At 52.2% G+C, this 25,469-nt stretch overlaps 1 protein-coding gene across 1 annotated transcript; it reads left to right on the top strand.

The window, feature by feature from the left end:
- Positions 1–1,153: 1,153 nt before the first annotated feature.
- CDC37 (cell division cycle 37, HSP90 cochaperone) lies at positions 1,154–10,493 on the top strand. The gene is made up of 8 exons (XM_063110905.1): positions 1,154–1,355; positions 6,852–7,127; positions 7,391–7,499; positions 7,583–7,698; positions 7,783–7,905; positions 8,552–8,734; positions 8,840–8,911; positions 9,932–10,493. The coding sequence occupies exons 1-8, from the start codon at positions 1,254–1,256 to the stop codon at positions 10,085–10,087; spliced, it is 1,137 nt and encodes a 378-aa protein (XP_062966975.1). The 5' UTR covers positions 1,154–1,253; the 3' UTR covers positions 10,088–10,493.
- The last annotated feature ends 14,976 nt before the right edge of the window (positions 10,494–25,469 follow it).

Genomic DNA, 25,469 nt, shown 5'->3' with positions numbered 1-25,469 from the left:
TCCCTCCCCCTCCCCGGGCCGGGGAATCACCCCCCCCGCATCTGGAGACCTTTACTGCTTTCTCTGCAGGCTCCCCACTACTCCGCAATACCGCGTCGGGGAGAGCGGCGTCCCACACCAGAGTGGCTGGAGCTCCTCCCATCACACCTGCCCCTCCCCCCCGCGGAGCACCCTGTAATCTGAGATAATCCTGGCCCTAGGCTGCAACGCGGCCTTTTATCCCGGCATGAAAGCATGGGTTGGGATGTACAAAAGTGCGCTGCCGGGGTCTCCCAAGCTCAGAGTAACGGAGTGCTTACAGCCCCTGCCCAGGAAGGGGGCCCCAGACGAACCGGGAGGGGCTATGAACGGCTCCAGATTGCGACGACAAGGAAAGCCCCCTTCCGCCCCATCCCGATCCCCCACCAGGCACGGGGCCCCGAGCACGGGCCGCTGGCTAGACATTAGCGACACCCAGCGGCCGTGCGGGGAGACGCCGTGTGCTGGAGCCCGAGACCCGTCATAGGGGTCCTGGTGATTCCAGAGGGGGTGTGTGAGAGTAAGTCCTCGCTCATGAGTGGCAGGAGATGGAGGCGGAGGTGGAGGCTGTGGTCCCAGCCGGAGAAACACCAGTTTCCAAAGCAGGGCCACAAGCTCCCTATTTTTACCCCTCCAAGCGCAGGGCTATACACCCCCCCCCCCCACTTAGACTCTACCAGCGTAGGTCCAAGTCCCCTCGGACTGGAAAGGTCTCCTTAGATCAGGCACCACTCCCCAGCGAAGGGTTAGATCCCCGAGGGGTAGGGGGTCGGTCTTCTCGCCGAGGTCCCTCCTCCCCAGCAGGGGGCTCGGGCTGACGTCACTGCGGCGTGGCTAAGGGAACAATCCTCTCCCTCAAGTCTCATCAACTGTTCCCCTGCAGCAAGCGCAAACGCCCACCGCAAGGCGGCAGGAGATGAGGGGGGCTTGTGGTTGGAGTGCCCATCCGTATTGTCCCCGGGAAGTGCCTAGCGAAGCCCCAGGACCCGACGAGGCGGGGCCTCGGCCGGATCTTCCGTGTCCGGAACACGGGAGCAGGACCCTTTAAGGCGGGCTCGGTCGTCAGTGCCGCCGCCGCGGTTACTAGGGGTGTGACGTCACCCGCAGGCAGGGGCGTGCGCGCCCGGGCGGGGGCGGAAGCGGAAGGGGCGGGGCTCCGCGGGCCAAGTCTCCAGTACTGTCGCCGCCACCGCCTCCGCCAACCGGGCCCGAGCGGGCTGGGCCGCTGAGGCAAGATGGTGGACTACAGCGTGTGGGACCACATCGAGGTGTCTGACGATGAGGACGAGACGCACCCCAACATCGACACGGCCAGCCTCTTCCGCTGGCGGCACCAGGTAGAGCGCGCGCGCCCATCCCCTTCTCCCCCTCCCGGGACCCCGCTCCAGAGTTCTGACTCCTAATACTGCCCAAGGACCCTGCTTTTGACATCTGGGATTCCCACCCACAGCGTGGACTTTCAGGTCCCTCGACTCAACTCTAGGACCCCAATACCGCTGGGACCCTAATCCCTGCCTGCTATCTCCGGGTCCCCTCTCCCGAATTTCTGCGTGGAACTCCCTATTGACCCCCAGGGCTTTCTCATTGTTTAGATTCCCAAGATGAACCTTGAGGTCCCCCTAACCCTGTCTGGGACCTTCCATTTACACCCAGAACTTTGCTTCGGAGTCTGGACCCCAAATCCTAATAAGGGATCTTATTCGGGTACCCATTTGTGATCTGGGATCTCCCATTGGCCCCTCCCCAACCCGTAGACTCTGGATCCCCAATACTTTGATTTTATCCTGAGATCTACTTCCCAGTCTCTTGACCAGGGATTCCCGTTCTGATCCATAGACCTCACTTCTTTTCCAAACAGAACGACAAACTCAGTCCTACCCTGAGATTCCTGTTGGGACCCTCGACTCACATTCAGGGTCTCCTTTCTAGGGTGTAAGACCTGTGTCCCACCAGGGCCCTCAGTCCCACCTAGGACTAGGGTTTTGAAACCCGGTTCCCTGCCAGCCAGCCTGCTCGTCTCTCCCCATGGTGCACCTCCAATTCCAGCCTCTCTCCTTTGGGCTTACCTCTTGTAGACCCCATTTCCCATTACACCAGGAAACCTTTCCAGAGTGTCTTCCGGTCCAGCCAGAGCCCCTGTCCCTACTTGGTATTGTATACCCAGTCACAGCCCACCCCCAAAACTGGCTTTCTGTACAAACCTCCAATCATTGGAATCCTAAACCCCAAACCCCAGACCCATCTCCCCTTACTCCTGCCTCCATGCTGCTACAATCTGAAATTCATATTGTCCCTTCTGTCACCCAGGGACCCTCCTGGTCTGATTCCAAACTTACTACCTCAACCGCCCTCCCTTAAAAAAAATTTATCTGGGGCCGGCCCGTGGCTCACTTGGTAGAGTGCGGTGCTGATAACACCAAGGCCCCGGGTTCGGATCCCATATAGGGATGGCCGGTTCGCTCACTGGCTGAGTGTGGTGCTGATAACACCAAGTCAAGGGTTAAGATCCCCTTACCGGTCATCTTTAAAAAAAAAAAAAAAAAAAAAAAAAATTTATCTGCCCACAGTAGGACCTCCAAATCCACACCCCAGGTCTGGGTGATCTATGTCCTACCACCCCTCTCCCTGCCCAGCAGTGCTCACAGGCCAGTAGAATGACTCTAAGACTTAATGGTCTAACCGCCTGGTCCCCCAAATCAGAGAATCTGCATCCACATACTTGTGCTTGTTAAACTGTCAGACTGAGGGTGTATGCCTCTCAGAACCTTCCAGTTTGGAATTCCTCACCCGATATGGCAATTCCCAGTCATTTATCCAGAAACTCCTAGAAGAGCCCTTCTCCATCCTTCCGGGATATGACATTAGTCCCTTCATCTGGCTGCCAGCCCCACCTCCAAACCTATTCCTTAAAGCTACAGTCTCCTGGGTATTTAACCTGCCTGGTAAGCCAGCCACTGGAGTGTGGGAAGAAAGTTCTAGCACTTCTATTTCTTGCTGTATGTTACGTTTTATCATGAAATATTTCAGACCTCCACAAAGCTCTAAAGCCTATTTTTGGGAACACCTAAAAAAGTTCATCTTTACTACTGTGCAGAAACGGTTTGGTCCTGCGTGGCGGGGTGGCCTGATTGCCCCTCACCCTGAGTGTAGTCCTCCCACCACAGCCTCCTCCCTCGTGGCACAGAACCATTTCCTGTCCCGCCTGGTAGCTGTAGTGAGCCCTGTGGCTGTAGTGAAGGAGTAGGGCAGGCAGGGGGCGTCAGCAGCTTGAGTTCCCATCCCAGCCCTGCCACTTGCTGCTTCTCTCTGTGATGCGGTGACACTCATAACCTGTCTGAGCCCGTGTGAAGCTGGGACAATATGGCCTCACCTCTGTGAGAACCTTGTAAGAATGAAACAAGACCAGATAGGAAAAGAAATTGCACAGGGCCGGGGGCGGGGGGGTAAGCATTCTGGAGGGGAGGTGGCTTAGTAGAAATTAGCCTGTCGTGGTTCGGAGCACAGGCCTGACCACCTGGGTTCAAATCCTGGCTCCCTCTGCTCTGTGTTACTAATGTGCTCTGTGACTTCCAATGAGTTGGGTTTTTCTTTTGGCAGCTGGCTGGTAGGGGATCTGAACCCTTGACCTTGGTGTTACAAGGCCGTGCTCTAACCAACCAAGCTAACTGGTCAGCCCTTAGCGAGTTGTTTGATCTCTCTGTGCCTCAGTTTCCCCAAGTGGGACTATGAGTAGTATCTACTCCATAGGGTTGTGAGGGTTACCTTATTTATATAATGTCTGTAATATTCTTGGAACAGTAGCTACTATCATCATCATTATTTAGGTAGTTTTTGGTCACAGTAGAAAAAAATTTTTCAAAGATTCCAAAAGGGGACAAGTCTCTCTTTCCAGCTGCCCAACTCCCTTGCTGTGAGACAGCTGCTGTTAGTGGTTCCTTGTGGCTCCTTTCTATGAGCTGTACAACATCGTGTGATTCCATGAACCTAGTTTCCCTATCTGTCAGGCAGGAGGGCAGTGACGCCTGTGGCCCCTTCTTGCTTAGGTGGCTTCTGCCCGCCTGCTCCAGCTCCTCCCATATTGGAGGTGTAAAGCCCAGGCTGGGCAGACTGCCACCCCCACTAGCTCCTGGGGGCCTTTTTTAGCCTCAGCCTTCCTGGCAGCCACTCAAAGGACACTGGGGAGAGTGTTGCCTGCCCAGCAAAAGCCATCAGGGTGGTGGGTTCCTGCTGCCACCTGGGCCCAGCTGTGAGGCCAAACCCAGATAGCCCCTCGCAGGGCAGCGAACAGGCTCTAGGGCTACACAGGCCCATGGTAGGGGAAGGGAAGTGGCAGAGGCCTGAGTTGCTTTTTCCTGCCTCTCCCCATGGTGTGGCGCTTTTCCACTCCTTATCCGTATGGACAAAACTGAGGCTCAGGATTGGCTCTGTCAGTCCTGTCAGGTAATAGAATAGGGTCCATGTCTCCCAGTTCTCACCCACCGTGTGCCAGGCCCTGTGCTGGAACCTGGGCACACAGCCTTGGAATAAGGCACCGAAATGAATCAGCAGACCATTCTGGTGGCAATGACAATGACGATAACAGTGGGACACATTTACTGAATGCTGTGTTGGAAGCATTTCCCGTGGAGTCACTCATTGCGGCCCCAAAGCAACCTGTGAGGCCCCATTTCACAGAGGGGAAAACCAAGTCCGGGAGAGGTTTAAGTGACATTGTCACAGCACCCAGCTCCACTACTTACTGGAAATAACAACCACTCCCAGTTATCAATCAAGCATTTACATTGGGCCAGAAATCAAGCTAAGCAGTTGAAGGATATTTCCTTGTGTAAGCCCCAGAGAGAGAGAAAGATTGTTGCCTTGGAGAGGTGGTAATAACAGTCGCCAGCGCAGGAATGGAGCTTGCTGAGCGTCCAGCACAATTCTGGACTTTTAATTTTTTCCTCTTCTTTTTTTGGACTTTTACTTTAATGATCTCCTTTGTTTCTCTCATCACAACCTTTTGAGGTCAGCACTGTTGTCTGTGTGTAACAGACAAGGAAACTGAGGTTCCAAGAGGTTAGGGGATGGCCCAGGGATACCCAGCCAGTACAGGTGGTGGCCATGGGATATGACCTGAGGTCTGACATCCCAAGGCCATCCTCCAGCACCTCATCATATTGTCTGATGGTTGCAGTGTGGCCTTTGGGGCTCAGTGGCGCCTGGAACGGGGGTCTTGGGGAGGGCTCTGTCAAAGCTGAGACAAGAGTGCAGAGCAGGTGTAAGAAGCAGAAGAAGCTCCAGGTGAAGGAACCGCATGTGTGGAAGTCCAGAGGCTGTGAGTTCGGGGAACCCCAAGGGCCAGTGTCTGTCTGGGACCCAGAGTGGGGCGAGGAGGGCGGGACCCAGCGAGGGGCTTAGGAGCCCATCTGAACCCAGACAGCCCAAGGTAGGCTTGCCAGGAGGGCGGTGGTTAGATGTATGGGTTTCAAAGACCTCTCTGGTGGCCTCCAAGTCTGGATTGGAGGGACAGTGATAGAAGGCAGTGGCTGTGGATGCAGCAGGCACCACCGGGAGCCAGGGAAGATGAAGGTGGAGCCACGCAGAGGTGGGGAGCAGAGAGGACTGGGCAATCTGATGGGGGCCCCAGACGGGGGTCTGAGGAAGGGGTAGTGAAGGCAGGGGCCAGGAGTCTGCAGAGACGGGTGCCCTCACTGAGCTTGGCATGCAGGAAGTGCTTGGGCAATGACATCCCGGAGTGGGGGTGGGCAGGAGGCAGGTGGACCCCAAGCTGGCGCACAGGAGGATATGCTGGTCTGGAGACAGCTGAGGGGCCTGCACAAGGCTCGAGGTGGAAGGAAGTGAAGAAATATCTGAAGTGAAAACTATCAGGACTGGGTGGCAGCCCAGGAGGTGTGGGGGTTGGGCTTTGCTGAGGGAGGATACAGCAGAGGACCTGGTTTGGGGCATAGAGTCGGAGAAGCCTGCGAGACACCAGGCAGAGATGGCTTGAGGGGGCCTGAGTGTAGCTGCAGGAGCTGCAGGTTGGAGGGGGGGGACTCTGGCAACCTTGGGCTGGAAGGCCCCCATCTAACACCTCATTACTTTATCCACCCAACCAGCGTTTCCTGAGCCCCTACTGTGCGCCAGGCCCAGTTCCTATGAACAAATCCCTGCCTTCATAGACCTAATATCCTTGGAGGGGGGAGAGTGCACAAAATGTGATAAATAGTTGTCATAGGATGTTAGTAACTGGCCAGTGCTGAGGAGGAAGATAAAGCAGAGTGGGGCAGGGGCCTGGCTGGTTAGTTCAGTCCGTTAGAGCCTGGTGTTGTAACACCAAGGTCAAGGGTTCAGATCCCCACACTGGTCAGCCGCCAAAAAAAATGTTTTTTAGTGAAAAAAATAAAAGAGTGGGGGAGGTTGCCATCTTCAGGACAGTGGTCGGGGACATCTGTACGGCGACGCTGGAGCCAAAATGGCAAGGGTGCGTGGGAGTAAGCTGTGGGGGGGTCTGTGCAAAGAGAGGTCCAGGCAGTGGGAACAGCTGGTTCACAGGCCCTGGGGGTTCAAGAAAGAAGTGGGCTCAGGAATCAGTGGGGTGGCTGGGGTGGCTGGAGGGAGGGGGCGGGGCGGGAGGTGATGGGCAGGTTGTTCAGGGCCTTGTGGGCTGCAGTGAGGACTTGGGCTCTCCTGAGTGAGGTGGGAACCACGGAGGATTCTAAACAGAGGAGGGGCTGACCTGACTCAGGTGTGCACAGGCGGCCGTGGGGGTGAGGTTGGTGCGGACATTTCCTGGGGCCGTCTCTGGTGCCGTTCCCCCAGAGTGACGGGCCGTTGGCCGCCGCTGCCCGCAGGCCCGGGTGGAGCGCATGGAGCAGTTCCAGAAGGAGAAGGAGGAGCTGGACAGGGGCTGCCGCGAGTGCAAGCGCAAGGTGGCCGAGTGCCAGCGGAAGCTGAAGGAGCTGGAGGTGGCCGAGGGTGGCAAGGCGGAGCTGGAGCGGCTGCAGGCCGAGGCGCAGCAGCTGCGCAAGGAGGAGCGGAGCTGGGAGCAGAAGCTGGAGGAGATGCGCAAGAAGGAAAAGAGCATGCCCTGGAACGTAGACACGCTCAGCAAGGACGGCTTCAGCAAGGTGGGTGGGGCGGCTAGCACACGTGTGCGCCGGGGCCGGGGGAACGGGGCGCGGGGCGGGGAGCAGGTCTGGAGGCCGGGCGGACGTAGTACCCCACCGGTCCCCCTCTGATCTGCCCGAAGGCCCACGCCACCGTGATGCTCATGGCGCAGTCACCACCTCCTCCGTGGACGGGATGGGCGCTGCGGCCAAGGCCTCCCCGGCTGTGCTCCAGGCGCTCCGCGGCCCGGCCCCAGCCCACTCCCCCTCTCGCCCTAACACAGAGCATGGTCAATATCAAGCCTGAGAAGGCGGAGGAGGACTCGGAGGAGGTGAGGGAGCAGAAACACAAAACGTTCGTGGAGAAGTACGAGAAGCAGATCAAGCACTTTGGTGAGTGCGGCACGGCGTCCCCGCCCAGGGGCCCTGTTCCCCCAGTCCCCTCCCAGCACCATCTCGCCACCTCCTTCTCGCAGGCATGCTTCGCCGCTGGGATGACAGCCAGAAGTACCTGTCGGACAACGTCCACCTGGTGTGCGAGGAGACGGCCAACTACCTGGTCATCTGGTGCATTGACCTTGAGGTGGAGGAGGTGAGTGGAGCCTGCCTTGGGGCTGGAGAAAAGTGCCACCCTAAGGCGGCTACTTGGTAACGCCGTACCTGTTCTCCCTGGCAGAAATGTGCGCTCATGGAGCAGGTGGCACACCAGACCATCGTCATGCAGTTCATCCTGGAGCTGGCCAAGAGCCTGAAGGTGGACCCCCGTGCCTGCTTCCGGCAGTTCTTCACTAAGATTAAGGTAGGGGCCCTGAGCAGCCAGGGGGTCGGAGGCCCCCTCCTCAGGAAACCAGCCCATAGTCCTCGATGGGAGGGACATGTGTCCACTGGGACTTAAGCTCCTATTATCAAAGCTTGTACATCAGGAAAGGGCAGAGCTGTGGAAGGGACCAGAAGGGGTCAGATCCCAACCAGATTTTGAAAGTGGAGCTCACAGGATGTGCTGAAGGTCTCTGTGTAGGGTGAGAGACAGACTTAAGGATGCCGCCAGGTTTTTCTGCATGAGCACTTGGAGGAATAGGGCTACCCTGATTGAGATTGGGGAGACTGAGTGCAGGGCAGGCTGGAGGGACAGTCAGGAGCTGGGATGTGGCCATGTTGGATTTAAGGTGCCTGTGACACCCCCACGTGAGGACACTGAGGATGTGGGTGTCATAGGTCTGCAGTGAAGGGGGCGCACAGGCTGGTAGTCATTAGCATATGAGTGGAAGAGCAAAGACAGAGGGGAGGAGACGAGAGGCCCAAGCCTTGGGGTGCCCATCCTGTCACTCAGGACCCCAGACCCCGGGGAGCCCTGGGGAGGATCTGAGGCACTGCAGCGGGAAGATCCTGGGCCCCCAGTTGGAGTATCAAGCTCAGGGCCAGTGACCACTGCCCGCGCCTCGCAGACGGCTGACCGCCAGTACATGGAGGGCTTCAATGATGAGCTGGAGGCGTTCAAGGAGCGTGTGCGGGGCCGTGCCAAGCTGCGCATCGAGAAGGCCATGAAGGAATATGAGGAAGAGGAGCGCAAAAAGCGGCTTGGCCCTGGTGGCCTGGACCCCGTTGAGGTCTACGAGTCCCTCCCTGAGGTGCAGCTCCCCAGTTCCAGGCGGGTGGCAGGTGGGCCAGGGGCATGACCCTAGGGGTCGGTTACAGGGACCTAGGCCCTGACCCCGGCCCCTGTGCACCCCCAGGAACTCCAGAAGTGCTTTGATGCGAAGGACGTGCAGATGCTCCAAGATGCCATCAGCAAAATGGACCCAACTGTGAGTGACCAGCCATGTCCCAGGCCTTTGGGACAAACCGTGTGTCCCTGTCCCCCAACCCCCCCACCTCCCCAGTCCTGTTCTCCACATCTCTGAAGTGGGCTGGTAGAAGTATCCCTCCTGGGCCCCTCCATGGACTAAGAGGAGGGTCGTATCACCATGCCACATGCTCATGTGGGATTGTTGAGCACCCACTGTGTGCCAGCATACAGCAGTGAGCATGGAGCTCTCAGCGCATGTGCCCTGTGATAGGTGGTCATTGTCACTGTGGGCCATTTATGAGCCCAGCCTCAGTTTCCTCATCCAAACCACAGTTTCTCTCTTGATATTAATATTAATTGGCAAAATTTGTGGCGAAGGGGGCACCTGAGAGGTGTGGCAACCATGTCCTGTTCAAGGGCTGGCCAGTTAGCTCAGTTGGTTAGAGCACAGCCTTGTAACACCAAGGTCATGGGTTTGGATCCCTCTGCCAACCAGTTGCCCAAAGCATATAGCTATATAATTATAGCTCTGGTAGACAAGGACTTTGAATCTTAATTAGGCTTTGATTTGACCCCACTCCTGCCACTTGGCTCACTGGTTGGCCATCCTGGTCTTCTCATCTGTGGAATGGGTCCAGTCACAGGACCAAGCCCGGAGTTTCTAAAAGCTTCCATGGGAATAAACAAACATCTAGAACAGAGTTTGCAAACTACAGCTGGCAGGCTCACTGCCTGTCTCTATAAACAAAGTAGGTCCAGAACAAAGGTCAGCAAGCTTCTTTTTTCTTTTCTAATTTTTCTTTTCTTTTTAACTTAATTTCTCACTTCACTGGACACATTTGAAGGACTCAGTAGCCACACGTGGCTAGCAGCCACCATGGTGGATAGCACAGCTTATAGACTTTCCCTCCATCGTGGACAGTCCTTTTGGGCAGCCCTGATCTAGAATAAGTAGGAAGCAGGCTTGAGGATGTGCAGGGGACAGGCAGGCCACCAGGTGGTGGCAGTCCAGCCTCACCTGCCACCCCTCTCCCCACAGGACGCAAAGTACCACATGCAGCGCTGCATCGACTCTGGCCTCTGGGTCCCCAACTCCAAGTCCAGTGAGGCCAAGGAGGGGGAGGAGGCTGGCCCTGGGGACCCACTGCTGGAAGCCGTCCCCAAGCCAGGCGATGAGAAGGATGGCAGCGTGTGACCAGCTGCCACTACTCGCCTGTCTGCAGGCCCCTGTGCCCCTTTTACAGAAAATGAAAATAGACAGCGTCACCCCAGCTCCTGGCTTCTCCACTCTCACTGCTCCCCCTAGCCTGGGGGGCCTGCCCTGCCCTTCCCTCTCAACTGCTCCTGCTCCCCAGCGTTCATCCAAGTCTCTGCCTTGAGTCAAGGGGCTTCACTGCCTGCAGCCCCCCCATCAGCATTATGCCAAAGGCCCCAAGGTCCAGGGAGGGGCAGAGGTCAACAGGCTAGTCCACCGGGTGGGGGGAGGGTCCCCACCGAGGGGCCTGCTTGGTCACTAGGCTCTGTTTTCACTGTTGGCCTCCTGTCTAGTCTTCTGTTTGGTAAACAGCAAATGATCTTCCAATAAAGGATTTCAGATGTTTGCTGGGGCCTTTCGGAGGGCTCTTGGCAGAGCCTTTCTTTTGGGGGTGGGAGGGAAAGTGGGTGGGGTGCTTGAGCCCATGACGCCCCAGGGCTTTTGCCCTCCAGCTGGCCTGGATCCTTACTTTGCACATGTTGTTCCACTGCCTGGAACAATCTTCCTCCAAAAGCCTGTACCTCAAAAGTCCCCAAAGTTCAGTTCTCACCACACCCCCCAACCATCAGTCCCTTGTCTGTCCTGCCAAGCCCCCTGCCACCATCCACTTAGGAGCGGCATTGCGATTGTGTCTCACCTCACGTGGCTTGCTCTGCCTCCAAAACAGATCTTGAATCTGACCACTGCCCTTTGTCCCCATGGCCTCTGTCCTGATGGGGGTCCCCATCACCTGTGGCCCTAACACCTGCCCTGGACTCCTCCCTGTCCTCTCTCTACACCATCCTCCAACAGGCAGGAGCCAGAAGGTGCCTGTGAACACCTTGGTCAAGTCGGGTTGCTCTGCTCAGAAGCCTGGCAGGGCTCCTTTCCCTCAGAGCAGAGGCTGAAATCCTGGCAGCTCACCAGGCCACTGCACTCTGCCTGTCACCTTCCTGCCCCCATCCCACTCCCCCTCTTGTCCACTCCTTCCAGCCCCACTCCCTCTGTGCTGATCCCTGAGCACTGGAAATTTCTATCGGTGTGGCCTTAGGTAACTTAGCCTCAGTGTCCCCCTGTGTGCAGTGAAAGTAGTGTTGGTCCCTTCCTCCCCAGGGCTGTTGTGATGATGCTTCAGGCAAACACAGTACCTGGCATGTGCACACACAAAATATGGACCTTGTGCTCTGCCTGGGACATTTCCCTGGAAGTGGGGATCCCTTAAAAGGCATGAAATATTTCCACTGCAGGAAAGGGCTTAATCACAATAGGGCTGGCTGATTAGCCAGTTGGTTAGAGGGTGGTGCTGGTAACACCAAGATCAAGGGTTCAGTTCCCTATACCGGCCAACCACCAAAAAAATAAGTAGTACAATAAACTCTCAGGTACACATCAGTTCGAGACATGAAATATCTCTGATCCAGTGGAGCCCTCTGCCCACCCCTCCTGGGGTGCACATTCTATGGTGGCTGCTTGTCACTCAGACCACAGCTCAGTGCCACCTCCTCCCAGAGGCCCTCTTGACTTGCCTTCTGAGTCATGCCCAGACACCCAGCCTGCCTCACCTGCCCATGTGCCCTGCTTTGCCAACCTGTGTATTGTCACCTCCCATGTAGTATGGGTGCACCAGGGCACAAACTGGATCTGGCACACAGTAGGCCCGCAGGAGACCAAAGCATGTGGTAAAAGGGCCCACAGGATGCTGTTGTGCCCAAGCTGATTACCACCAGGGGGCAGTGGTGAGCTGCAAACCCAGCTGCGAAAAAGCTGTTCCTAGTACTTTGCACATGACTGAGAGTGGCAGGTGGGGGCTGGGGGACCTGAATAAACCTGATCCACCATGCAGGATCCACAGCTTCTTTTTGATCCTTCACTGTGAAAACTTTCAAATAATCAGTATCCCCGATTTTTCCTCTTGCTTCGAGCTCCAATATGGCTTAGTGCTGTTACTGATATCTGCCCTGAAATTTTTGATATTTTATCAAGGATATTTTTGTTTTATTAATAAAATATTTCATTAAAATACTTACACTGGTTACTGAGTGTTTTTGGCGCTCTCTACTTTTGTGCCTCACCTTAGCGCTGGCCCTGGTAGAGGCACAGGATTTTATTTATTTATTAATTATTATTATTTTTTAAGATGACCAGTAAGGGGATCTTAACCCTTGACTTGGTGTTGTCAGCACCGCGCTCTCCCAAGTGAGCGAACTGGCCATCCCTATATAGGGATCCGAACCCGTGGCTTTGGTGTTCCCAGCACCACGCTCTCCCAAGTGAGCAACGGGCGGGCCCTAGAGGCCCAGGGTTTTAAAGCATTCCCACAGTTTGGGGAGGTAAACAGTGTAGTAAACTACTCATCCTCTGCCCACCTAGTTCCCTGCCCCCAACCATAGAAACCAATTTTTTTGTGTGTTTTTTTGGTAGCTGGCCGGTAGGGGGATCCAAACGCTTCACCTTGATGTTATAACACTGCTCTCAGCAACTGAGCTAACCTGCCAGCCCCTGAAACCCATTAACAGTTTCCTGTGATTCCTTCCAGGGTTTTGAAAGCAATTACATTCTTATCCCTCCCCTGTTTTTGTGTTGTTGTTGTTGTTTGGTTTTTGTTTTTATTTTGGTGGCTGGCTGGTACAGGAATCTGAACCCATGACCTCTCCCATATTTTACGCAAAACATAGCACTCCCTACAATCTGTAGTTCATCCTGCTTTTTTTACTGAGCAAGGTGGCCTGCAAATCTCTCCTTGTCAGTAGCACATCAGTTTCATCTTTCTCTCTGCACTGCCTAGTGCTCCAGTATGTGCATGTATCATGCGATTATTTCATCAGTCCTTTTTTTTTTTTTTTGGCAGCTGGCCACCAGTCCTTTTTGATTGACACTTGTATAGGACACATTGTTTATCCACTCATCTGCTGATGGGCACTTGGGTTATTCCTACCTTTCAGCTATTGTGAATAATGCTACTGTGAACACTAGTGTGCAAGTCTCTGTTTGACTTTCTATTTTCAATCCTTTTGGGGATATCCTAGGAGTGGAATTGCTGGATCCTACAGTAATCCTATGTCTGACTTTTTCAGAAACTGCCAAACCACAAGCCTATTTTGAATTCAGTAATGAGCTGGGTGTTGGGGGCCCAGAAGTAAAGTGTGGGCTTGTCCGTCAAGCTCTTTTGTGCCTTTTAGATTTGGAACCATGTGAGTGAATTACTCATTCAAAGATAAACAATAAAAATTGTTAAAAAAAAAAAAAAAAAGAAAGAAAAGAATAGCATGATAAGGATGTGTCTTAGAGCCATTGAATCCACAAAACTGAAAACCACATAAATGTCCATCTATGAAAGATGGGACAAATAAATTGTGGTCTATTAATTTGTACAAGGCTACAATAGAACAGTGCAATTGAGTGAAACAGACAACTTGCATCAATATTGGATGGGATTCAAGAACAATATGGACTTAGCAAGCCGGTCACAGATTCCAGCAGCTATATAGCAGTTACGTAAAGTTTAAGGACAGGTCTTCCCTCAGGGCCTTTGCTTTGCTGTTCCCCCTGCCTGGTACACTCTTCCCCTGGACATCAACGTGGCTCCCCCCTCAGTTCTCTCAGGTCAAAAAGGTGGTCTCCAACCACCCGATCTTTACTATCCATCAACCATCTGATGTCTACTGTCCATCTCCAGAGCTTTTTCATCATCCCAAACTGAAACCCTCTACCCTGTCTATGAATCTGATGACTCTAGGGACCTCATATAAGGGAAATTGTACAGTATTTGTTCGTGACTGGCTTATTTCACTTGCCATAATGTCCTCAAGTTTCATCCATGTTGTAGCATGTGTCAGAATTTCCTTCTTTTTTACAGCTGTATAATATTCCATTGTATGGATATACCACATTTTATTTATTAATTCATCTGTTGATGGACACTTGGATTGTTTCCATCTTTTGCCTAGGTGATGATTTCACTTATCTCTATGCCTTTTGGGGTGTTTGAAATATTTCATAAGAAAAGAATTCCACAAAATAGACATAATTGTAGTGGAAAGGAATGATCACCAAGAAATATCATTAAATGGAAAATATAGTAGCACTTTCTCTTTGCCAGGCTCCATTCTAAGCTCCATATGAGTATTAACTCACTTGATAGCCCCAATGCACCTCTGAGTTTGGGATTCTGAGTAGCCCCATTTTGCAGAGGAGGAAACTGAGGCACAGAGAGGTTAAGGGGCTGCCCAGGATCACACAATGGCCAAGTGGGGATTTGAACTCAGGCTGTCTGGTGCCAGCCTTTGTGCATCTAACTCTTCTATTTCAAGCCAGCACAGAGTGTCCCATCTGTGGCTGTTCATGGGAATTTTCTAAAGAACAGGTTCACGCATGTGCCCAATGGGGTATGGAAACTTCTTGGAAGGACTCCAGGGAAACTTCATGGCTATTTGAAGTAGGGGGGTGATTGTTCCCTGAACTCTCCCATCTGAAAGAACACAAAGGGATTTTGTTTTTAATTCACCAACTCTTGGCTTTTCCCAGGTCCAATGGGAGCTCTGGGGAGGTCCCTCCCTGCCGCCTCGCAGGGTCAGGGGAATCCCCAGTTCTAGCTTCTTCCTGAAAACCCACTAGGGTAGGGTGGCCAACCGTCCCTGTTTGCCAGGACTGTCCTAACTTTAGCATGAAAAGCCGCTCACCGGGGAATCCCCCATCCTGGGAAAACCCTGCCTGTTATTCAAACTGGGGGCCTGGGGCCTCCCTGCTGGGCTGCATCTGGGATATAGGCGTTTAGGAAGGGAAGGAGGTCTCAGGCCCTAGGACAGCAGCCTCTTGCTCCTTTTTCTTATGCTGTCAAGTGGGGGTATTTGTTTCACTTTAAAAGAACCTGCCCAGGGAAGGCTAAGTAGCCAGGTCTTGGCCCAGCATCCAGCCTGGGAAAATGTAAACTATTGATATAAGTTATTATTATCACTGGGATTATTGCCATCATGGTTATCAGTCAGCCCATCTGATATTTCGTGTTGGTTCCCTCTGGAATGGAGCACATTGCGTCCCATTCCTCTGTGGTCCAGCGTCCAAGCCTGGAGGAGGTCCCCTGGCCTCACCAGGGCTGGCTGTTGAGGAATCTAGCATTGTCTGCTTCCTGCCACTGTACTCCCGGCGGCGACAGAGAGAAAGTTGAGGTCAGAAGGCCAAGGCCAGCCCTTCTACAGTAGCAGAACAGCAGCCTGGGATCCCGGCTCCCAGGCCATGCACTCCCCCAGTGCTGGCTGGTTTCTTCAGCACCTACCGAATGCCAGGCAGAATGCCAGGCAGACTTCCAGGCCTGGAGACACAGCTGGGAAGCAGACAGACCCCTCCTTGGTGGGGCTGACATTCTAGAACAGAAGACAGGCATTAAAACCGTGCTCAAAGAAACTTCCCATGAAATGTCAAGTTGTGATAAGGGCTTGGAAGAAAAACATAGCAGGCAAAAGGGACAGAGGCAGATTTGTTTATTCTGATTGAGGAACTTCTGGGGAGTGGTGAGATTTTATTTCTTGGCTCAGGAGCTTGGTTTATTTTATCATTACTGTTGTTTAAAACTCGGCCCATCAGCTGTGACCACCAAGCTGCTGCAGGAAGCACCTTGGGCTCTCCTGAGCCGGGGTGATGGGGGGCCTTGGGCCTCAGCCACGCCCCTACACAGGTGCAACCAGCCCAGCAACGACCACCAAGCCACAGCAAGAAGGGCTCTGGGTTTCCTAGCTGGGGAGGGCTTTTGCTACACCCCCCTGACATGTGCACCCAGCCCAACAATGACGAAGCTACCACTGGAAGCCCCCCAGTCTTCCCTTTGGGAATGAGGGGAGTGCCACAGGCCTTAATATTGCCCCTCCTCCTTCCTCCTTCCTCCATCCCTTTTCCTTCCCCTTTCCCCTCTCCCCCTCCCTCCCAACTGCTCCACAACAACATCCTAGAATGTAAAAAGTATTAATAAAATAACATTTTCTTTAAAAAAATTTAAATAAATAAATAAATAAATAAAACTGGCCCAAGGTGAAGCCCATGAAAGAGTCTTTGTTTCTTTTTTTTTAATGCATGAAAGAAGGTCCAGGGTTCAATCCCTGTACTGGCCAGCTACTAAAAAAAAAAAAAGTATGAAGGACAATTGAAAGGACGAGTCGACACCAGTTGACGATCCACCGGAGAGAGCTCGTTTATTAGGCAGCACACACACACACATATATAGGGCTTTAAGGGGGAAACTGATTGGCTTAAAATACAATCCCTACTTAGCATACTGCATGGGGTTTGGGGTGAGCTGATTGGTGTGCGATTCGCGCCGGCGGGAAGGAGAGTACGGAAGAGAAGGGCAACCAGCGCCATGATGGGGTGTGGCCGAGAAGGGCTTATGTGATCAGGGTGTGATCCCTTGGGCATTTGGGTTCTTACATTCCTCCCTTTTTCTTGTTTTAGGAAAGGGGACGTTGAAGTCATCGAGCTACTTCCTGCTGAACTGCGCGTTGTGGGTGGGGGGCAAAGGGAGGAAGGTACATAAATACCCATTATGAAACCCCAAAGGAGGGTGGAGAAAAAAGTAATTTCAAAAGGGGAAAAGTCCTTGAAGCCACAAGTCGAATATGCCCCAGTTCCATTGTTCGTAGTTGGAGACGAATATGCCCCAGTTCCATTGTTCGTAGTTGGAGACTGGAGGGAGCAGCCAGGCGTCGGTGGCGAGGGCGTGTAGGAATGCGTTTCCTCTGTAAGGTGGTGTCTCTTCAGCATCGGCTGAGGTGCTCACGAGATGAGGCGGGGGGTTCATCGGTACCTAGAAGCTGGTAGTTTCTAAGCAAAAGCTGGTTAAAGGCCTGATTAGAGATTTTTCCCACTTGGGCTTGAAGAATGATGCAGGGCAAGAAAAGGCAGCTTATGAGGAATAACAGCATTCTTCTCCAAGGAAGATGCAAGTACCTCCTTTTTCTGCGGTGAGGAGGTCTAGTGCTCTACGGTTTTGGAGGGTGACCTGAGCTAAAGAGGTGATCTGTCTCTGTAGAGAGGAAAGAGAATCGGCAGTGGAAGTCAGAGCCCCTTCAAGTTTAGTATTGATGTCTTTGACCGCCCATAAACTGTGTCCTATGTCTCCTCCCGACAGGCCGGCTCCGACCGCTGATGTTGTCAGGGAAATACCGACCATGATTGGGAGGAAGGCGGCCCCTTTTTGTTTTGAGGGTGGATGAAGAAGATAGAACAGTTCTGAACTGGTGTACAGAGTGAGTTGAGGGACGATGGTGTCAAGAAGGCATGGGACAGTAAGATTGGATAGGATGGAGGTAGAGAGGGTTCCATTGCACCAGAAGAAAGAGCCTGGTGGGGCGACGGTGTGGTTATAAATGGTTGAGGAAGGGAAGCGTTTAAGGGGACGGCCGCCAGGAGCGGTCGCATTAGAGAACAATTTCCGGGAGAGAGAGAGAAAGATGAGTGTTTCAGAAATAATCTCTTGCCAGGTGTAAATGGGTGACCCTGGGGAGCTAGCAGAGGGGCCTGAAAGCTCCCTGGGTGAAATGAAAAGAACAGGAGAAGGCATGTCTCCGGAATTGGGGGTAGGGCTGAGGTCCGGGATAGGCGGAGTTTGAGAGGGTCGGTAGGATGAGGGACACACTTAAAAGAATGGTGTGTTAAGTTCTTTTGCAGCTTGTTATTGGTGTTCTCGGTGGCCAAGGGCGGATCCTGAGTGTAAGGCTTCAGCCTGGAAATATGAATCCATGGAGTAACATGATTACCTGGCAGGGCAAGTTTAGCAGCGGTCAGAGTGCAAAGGATGACAGGACATGGGTCTTCCCACTTAGGGGTTAGGGGGGTTTTAGGTTCCGGGGAAGTGTAGAATAAAGTGACAGATCTGGAAGTAGCCAGTCCTTGTACTTCCATAGCTCGGTGCGAAGGTGGGAGAGCAAGGGTAAGGCCATGGTGGGTGGTATGGGTCCTTCAGTTGCTGTGATCCCCAGGGGTAGGAGGGGCCTACCATACATGACTTCAAAAGGGGAAAGATGGGAGGGCCTTTTTGGGAGAGCCCTGGTCTTGAGGAGAGCGAGAGGTAGAAGATGGACCCAATCAAGGTGTAATTCCAGAGACAATTTAGTTAGTATGTCCTTTAAGGTTCTGTTGGTTCTCTCTACCTTTCCAGATGCCTGAGGTCGGTAAGGGCAATGTAGGTGCCAGGGGAGAGAGAGTGACTGGGAGAGTTTTTGTACTATCTGGGCGGTAAATTCAGGTCCATTGTCAGATTGAATGGAAGTGGGCATCCCAAATCGTGGGATGATTTGGGAAAGGAGAGTCTGGGCTACGGTGGAGGCCTTTTTATTGGATGTTGGGAATGCCTCTACCCATCCTGAAAAGGTATCAACAAACACCAAGAGGTATTTGAGGCGCCGGACAGAAGGCATGTGTGTAAAATCGACCTGCCAGTTGGCTGCGGGTGTGAGACCCCTGGCCTGGTGGGAGGGGTATGGCCCAGGTTTGAGAGGGGTGTTAGGATTGGTACGCTGGCAGATTGTGCGTGAGGAGGAAATTTTTTGCAAGAGGGCTTTGTCAGATGGGGTGATTGAGAAGAAGGCTTGTAAAAACTGGGATAAAGCTTGGGGGCTAGAGTGAAACAGGTCATGGAGCAAGCGAAAGAGAGAGGACTTATCATCATTAGGCAGTTGAGGCTGAGAGGGTGTCTGTGAACCTTGGGAGCCGTATGGAAGAATGGGAAGTTGGTTTTGTGTCTGTGGGTGCCGTGCCGCAGTGCCTGTGGCAAGGTCAGCCTTACAATTCCCGCGAGTGATTGGGGAATCGTCCCTCTGGTGGGCTCTGCAATGAATGACTCCTAATTCACAAGGTAAATGGGATGCCTCAATTAATGTGGAGATTAAAGCTGAGTTGGCGATTGTGTTACCCTTGGTGTTAAGCAGACCGCGTTCCTTCCATATAGCGGCATGAGAGAGAAGTATATGAAAGACATATTTGGAGTCAGTGTATAAGTTAAGAGTTCTTCCTTCAGCTAGAATGCAGGCTCGCGTGGCGGCGATAAGTTCAGCCTGCTGGTTGGTAGTACCCTTGTGTAAAGGTTGGGCCTCTATAACCGAATCAAGGGAGACTATGGCATACCCTGCGTAATGAGTGTTTCCTTCCTTGAATGAGGACCCATCCGTGAACCATGCGAGATCAGCGTGAGACAGGGGCCCCTCAGTGATGGAAGAGCGGTAAGGTATGAAATTCTGAAGGCTTTCTACGCTGCCGTGCAAAGGGGTGTTGGGGGAATCTGGTATAGGCAGTAGGGTAGCCGGATTTAGGGGTTGGCAGGTAGTGAAGGATAGGGCAGGATTTTCCAGAAACGAGGATAGGAGGGTTAGGATTCTGGAAGGTGGGAGGGATTGGAGAGCCTTATAGGTAAGGAGGTCTTTAAGGTGATGTGATGAGAGAATGGTGAGAGGTGCCCCAAATGTTAATTTGGATGCCTCCTTATGCAGTAACTGCCCCGCTGCTAGGGCTCTTAGACAGGGTGCCCAGCCTCGTACAGTGGGGTCCAACTGTTTTGATAGGCATGCTACGGTGGCAAAGGAGGGGCCGTAATTCTGTCCTCGGACGCCTAGAGCTTGTCCCGTATTTTCATGAACATAGAGGAAAAAGGGTTTAGTTAGATCAGGGAGATGAAGTGCAGGGGCTGTTAGAAGGGCCTATCGAAGCTTGAGAAAAGGGCGCTGAGGTGAGGAGAGCAAAGGTTCTTCAGGAGGACCCTTACTCATATTATAGAGACTTGAAGCCGTGATAGAATGTCCTGACCCAACAAGGGGATGGGGCATTGTGGCATGACTAGAAAGGAATGGGAGAAAACGGATTGAGTGCCTTGAAGGCAGCAGGTTAAAAGAGGGGTTTTTTGGGGAAAGATTTGTTTACCTCCTACCCGGACTATTCCATCTTCTGAGTTGGGGTCTAAGTTAGTGTATTGTTGAAAGGCCTGAGTTAATCTATTGAGGAACTCAGAGGGAGTTTCCTACTTTTTTTGGACAATTTCTTGAATTTTTTGGAAATTGACGACCTTGCAAGCCGATTTTTTGAGGCCAATTATTAAGCAAGAGGCAAAATGGTCTCGAGCCTGGATTCCCTGGGCTGTGTTATAATCCCAATTAGGTTCCTGTTCTGGGACTGCTTGGGAGCCTGGCAGGTGATCCGGATTGGTACGATGGGTGTCAGTGGCATGAGTTTGGGCTGTATCCCAGACCCTGCGGCGTTCCTCAGGGAGGAGGATATTGGCTAGGAGCATGAAGATGTCATGATGTGTGAGGCTGTAGGCCTGCAGGATCCACTGGAATTCTTTAAGGTAGGTGGTAGGGTCGGTAGAGAAAGAGCCTAGTCTTTTTAGGTCAGCTAGGGAAAAGGGAACATGGACCCTAACTACTCCTTCAGCCCCAGCTACCTCACGTAGTGGGGCAATTGTTAAAGGGGCGGGGGGAGGTCCTCGGGAACGGGTGAAAGGGGGGCTTAGTGGGTCAGGAGTAGGGGAGGGTAAAGACAGGAGTGGATGGCACAGGAGGTGCAGAAGGTGACGTGGATGACAGGGGAGGAGGAGGTCGGTAGGGTGGGGGTTCATCAGCAGGGTCGAAGGTGGAAGAATCGAGGGGTGACTGTGAAGATGGTTTACAGGCTAAAAGGACTTGAGAGGGAGCACAGGAGGAGCAGAGGGTGGGGTTCTGAGCCAAGAGGCGAAAAGCCTCGATGTAGGGGATCTCCTTCCATTTTTTTAGGCGCTGGCAGTAGTTAAAGAGGTCTCCTAGAATGTTAGGATCTAGTGTGCCCTCAGGGGGCCATGTGTTTTGATTATCTAAAGGATAATAAGTCCAATCTTGTGTGCAGAGTTTGGTGAGGAGTTTGGGCTTAATATCCGGCCTGAGGGAAAGGTTGGTGAGGTTTTACAGAAGGCATTGAAGTGGAGAGTCCCCTAGGGAGGAGGAGGAAGCACTCATTCTGGTCTCTTAATGGGAATTTAGACAGAAATCGGACAGAGATTAGTGATAAGACAGATCCTTCGGCCGGTTGGGAAAGGCGGGATCCTAGAGGGCATCCCCAGTAGGTCACGTCAGTCCCGGCAGGTTCAGGTACGAACCAGGAGGAGAGAAGGGAGGTGTGGGTCATCACTCAGACCTTCACTTCTCTAGGGCAAAAGCCCGGTGCCTGAAGGAACCTAGCACTAGGAATTTCTGGTCGGTCCCGGACCTGGGAAGTGGAGAGAAGAGAGTGGTGGACAGGAGGGTGAAAGAGAGAGGAGAGAACAGAATGGGGCTTTTAACCTCCAAAAATGAAAGTAAAAGTTTACTGGGGCTTTGGAACCTGTTATAGTTTGGGAATTTATGGTGGTCGTGAAGACCGTGGTGGGGTGGGGTATGGGCGTTAGGGGCTACCAGACGATCACGGCTAGACTCCCTGCGGTAGTCTGAAAAACGGGCTGGTGCCCTTTAGGAAAGGGGACTTACCTAATGATGAGCCGGTGGTGAGCGGAAGGAGCCAGTGCCGAAAAGAATGGACAAGGGTGGACCGTCAGTGGTGAGCGGTGGAAGGGAGGCGGGTCCTGGCAGGATGGAGTTCCCGAGGGGCGACTCAAAAAGTGTTGCCTCTGCGATCCGAAAAGTGTCGCCGCTCGAGGGAGCCCTGAGGGGCGACCCGGAAAGTGTTGCCTTTCGGCACCAATGAAAAGGACGAGTCAACACCAGTTGACCAGAGAGAGCTCGTTTATTAGGCAGCACGGACACATATATATAGGGCTTTAAGGGAAAGCTGATTGGTTTAAAATACAATCCCTACTTAGCATACTGCATGGGGTTTGGGGTGAGCTGATTGGCCTGCGATTCGCACCGGCGGGAAGGAGAGTACGGAAGAGAAGGGCAACCAGCGCCATGATGGGGTGCGGCCGAGAAGGGCTTATGTGATCAGGGTGTGATCCCTTGGGGCATTTGGGTTCTTACAACAATTCCTTTGAATAAGGGGTATTTGTGTGTTCAAAGTTCTCAGGCTCATCTGTATCTGCCTGTTGGGTAAATGGAACAATTTGGTCAGGCTTCCCTCGCTTCGGAGCTAGTTCAGGGCAATTCAGTAAACGTTGTGTGTGTGTGCCCACATGGTGGCGCTGCTTTGGCTGGTGTTTACTGCCTTGGGCACCTGCCCTGCATGGCCATGTTTTTCCAGACCTGCAGCTTCCAAGGACCATGTGGCCGGTTGCCTAGCTCATAGACCTGCGTGAAGGGGTCTGGTGACCCAGCCTGTCATAAGAAGGGTTTGTGACTCAGTCTGTGAATGGGCTTGAGGGGTCTGGGAGCTCCAGACCCAGCCCTAGCTCAACCAAAGGCCCAGTCAGTGCAGGATTACTGGCAGGTAAAAGAGCCACGACAACTAGCATGGTCGCCTAGCTTTACAACTGGCGTCACGAACGGGATAAAGAGCTAGACAATTGGCACTGTGAGCAGAATTCAAGACATTAATCACAGTAGCTGTAGCAAGACACTGCCCAATATCCCATTCCAAGTCTTAGGGGCCCAGTCCTTCCAAACCACTACCCTTACCTTGCATTAGAGACTATTCCAGTTGTGCATTTAAATGGCTTTACACAGGGCCGGCCCGTGGCTCACTCGGGAGAGTGCAGTGCTGATAACACCAAGGCCACAGGTTCAGATCCTACATAGGGATGGCCGGTTTGCTCACTGGCTGAGCATGGGGTTAAGATCCCCTTACCGGTCATCCTTTAAAAAAAATAAATAAATAAAATCAATGGCTTTACAATTCTGTAACTCACACAATCAGGCCTTGGGCCTAATCACCTGCATTTATAAAAGGTAAGAAATTCCTTTAAGTCCAACAAAACAAAACACCATGCCTATATGCATTTACACCCCCCAGAATGTTTCATGTAGCACAGAAACCACCTAAAATGCCATCAATAGGAGAATGGACAATTAAGTTTTGATCTATTGATTTGTACAATGGAATATGATACCACAGAGAAAAGGAATGTTCTAGAGCCACTTACGTAAACATGGATGGAATCTCCAAAGAAAATATCATTGAGTAAATAGAATCGAGTGACAGAAGGACGTGTACAGTATATTTTTATAAGTCAAAAGGTACACAAAGAAGCAATTTTGTATTTGAAGATCTAAATAAAGTGAGGGGAGGAACCACACAAAAATCTAGAGAAACAGGGTTGGCCAGTTAGCTCACTTGGGAGAGCATGGTGCTGATAACAGCAAGGTCAAGGGTTCGGATTCCTGCACTGGCCAGCTGTCAAAAAAAAAAAAAAAAAAATGCATATGTAGAGAAGTGTATTCCAGGTAGAGGAAACAGTGCAAAGGCGCTGAGGTCAGGTGTGTTGTGAGAACACTGAGGAAGACTGTGTGGCAAAGGCAGAGAGAGGCAGGAGGCGAGGGCAGGGAGGTGACAGCAGTAGATCATGCAGGGCTGGCGGGCCACAGTGAGGAGTTAGGCTTTTCCTCTGAGTGAAGTGGGAGCCGTGGAAGGTTCTGAGCCGAAGGATGAGGCCTGTCTCGGGTGTTCACAGGTGCCCTCTGGCCAATTCAGGGAGGACAGACTTTGAGAGGCAAGGACAGGAGCAGAGGTGAGGGCATTTGTCCAGGCATGTAATGCTGCACGCAGTGAGGGATAAGAAGCAGGCAGATTTTGCTGATGAACCACAGTGTGAGAGAAAAACGGGGGAGTCCAGGAGGACCCTAAGACTTTCCCCCCTGAGCTAACCAATATTCCCATTTTTCTCTTGAGTCCTTCCATAGGTGGGCTGAGCGGATACAATGAAATACAAGTCAATACATTCTTTTCGTTGCTCTCCTTTGTTGTGAAATATACAGACACTCTGGACATCTCCCCATGTCAGTACAGAGACTTATTCTTTCTCCTAGCTGCATATTGTATTACTCTCTTGTCAGGAAGGATCCCTGTTCATTCTCCAGCCCCCAGGTCCCCAGGGCTCACTACCTGCCAAGTGCTAGGCTGTCTCTATCTCCATCTTCATACTGAATCACCACAACTTCCCTGTGAGAAAATCTTTTCCACACATTTTCTCAGACTCAGAGAGGAGCAGCCACATGCCCTTGGCCATGGCAGTTAAGGCTCCACTTCAGAAACAGTCAGATCTAACCTGGCTCTGACCTTATGAGCAGTGTGAACCAGGAAGATTATTTACTCAACCTCTGTTAAAGAAAAAGATTATGGGGCCGGCCCGTGGCTCACTCGGGAGAGTGCGGTGCTGATAACACCAAGGCCCCGGGTTCGGATCCCATATAGGGATGGCCGGTTAGTTCACTGGGTGAGCGTGGTGCTGACAACACCAAGGCAAGTGTTAAGATCCTCTTACCGGTCATCTTTTAAAAAAAAGAAAAAGATTATTCTGTCTTTTATACTCTTTTTGTTTGTTTTTGTTTTTGGCAGCTGGCCAGTGAGGGATACAAACCCCGACGTCGGTGTTACAATGCTGTGTTCTAACTAACTGAGCTAACCAGCCAGCCCCTAAGATTATTCTGACACTTGTGAAAATGATAAGCGACTGGCCCATTAGCTCAGTTGGTTAGAACCTGGTGCTTGATAACACCACGTTCCAGGTACAGACCGGCTTCCAATAAATAAATAAATAAATAAATAAAACTTTAAGGAAGACTTTATTTAGGACTATACAGTAGGGATATTGCAATAGGAGAGATCAGGCTCAACTCCAAATACAGCTAAGATATTTAGAGATTGCTAGCCAAAGAGTGGGGTAAGGGGGTCCATGGAGGGAAAATTACGAAGAGGAGACATCAAGGATAGTGGGATTCTTGCTAAAGGCAGGCCAAGGATTTATACATCAGAGGTGGGGGCATGAGGAACTTGATCAGATACCAAGGGCGGGGGCATGACAGGATTCTTTGCTAATATTGGCTTGGACAGGCTAAAGACAAGACCAGGGCCAAAGTCGAGGCCTGGTCAAGGACTAGTGGAGAAGAGGGCTCAGAGGATGAAACTGTGACTAAAGTTAGGTCAAGGAGAGAGTCTTCGTCACCTCTCTAGGTCTGTTTTTTCCTCTGTGAAATGGGGCTAACAACCGCCACACAGAGGGCTGCTGCCAGGACCAAATAAAAGAATGAGATTAAAGGACTCAGCAGTAGCATTCCCTGTAAATTTCAGCAACTTTCTGAACAGGGCTTAGAACTCAGATCTGGTGAGGGCTGGCGAGTTAGCTCAGTTGGTTAGAGCATACTGTTGATAATACCAAGGTCAAGGGTTCAGATCCCTATACTGGCTAGCAGCAAAGAAACAAAAACAAAAAACCAAAAAACCTCAGATTTGGTGGGATGTCCAAGCT

The sequence above is a fragment of the Cynocephalus volans genome, chromosome 10 (genome assembly GCF_027409185.1).
Source record: "Cynocephalus volans isolate mCynVol1 chromosome 10, mCynVol1.pri, whole genome shotgun sequence".
Classification (NCBI taxonomy): domain Eukaryota; kingdom Metazoa; phylum Chordata; class Mammalia; order Dermoptera; family Cynocephalidae; genus Cynocephalus; species Cynocephalus volans.
The sequence above is the reverse complement of the archived record's forward strand: the minus strand, read 5'-3'. Positions and strand labels throughout refer to the sequence as shown.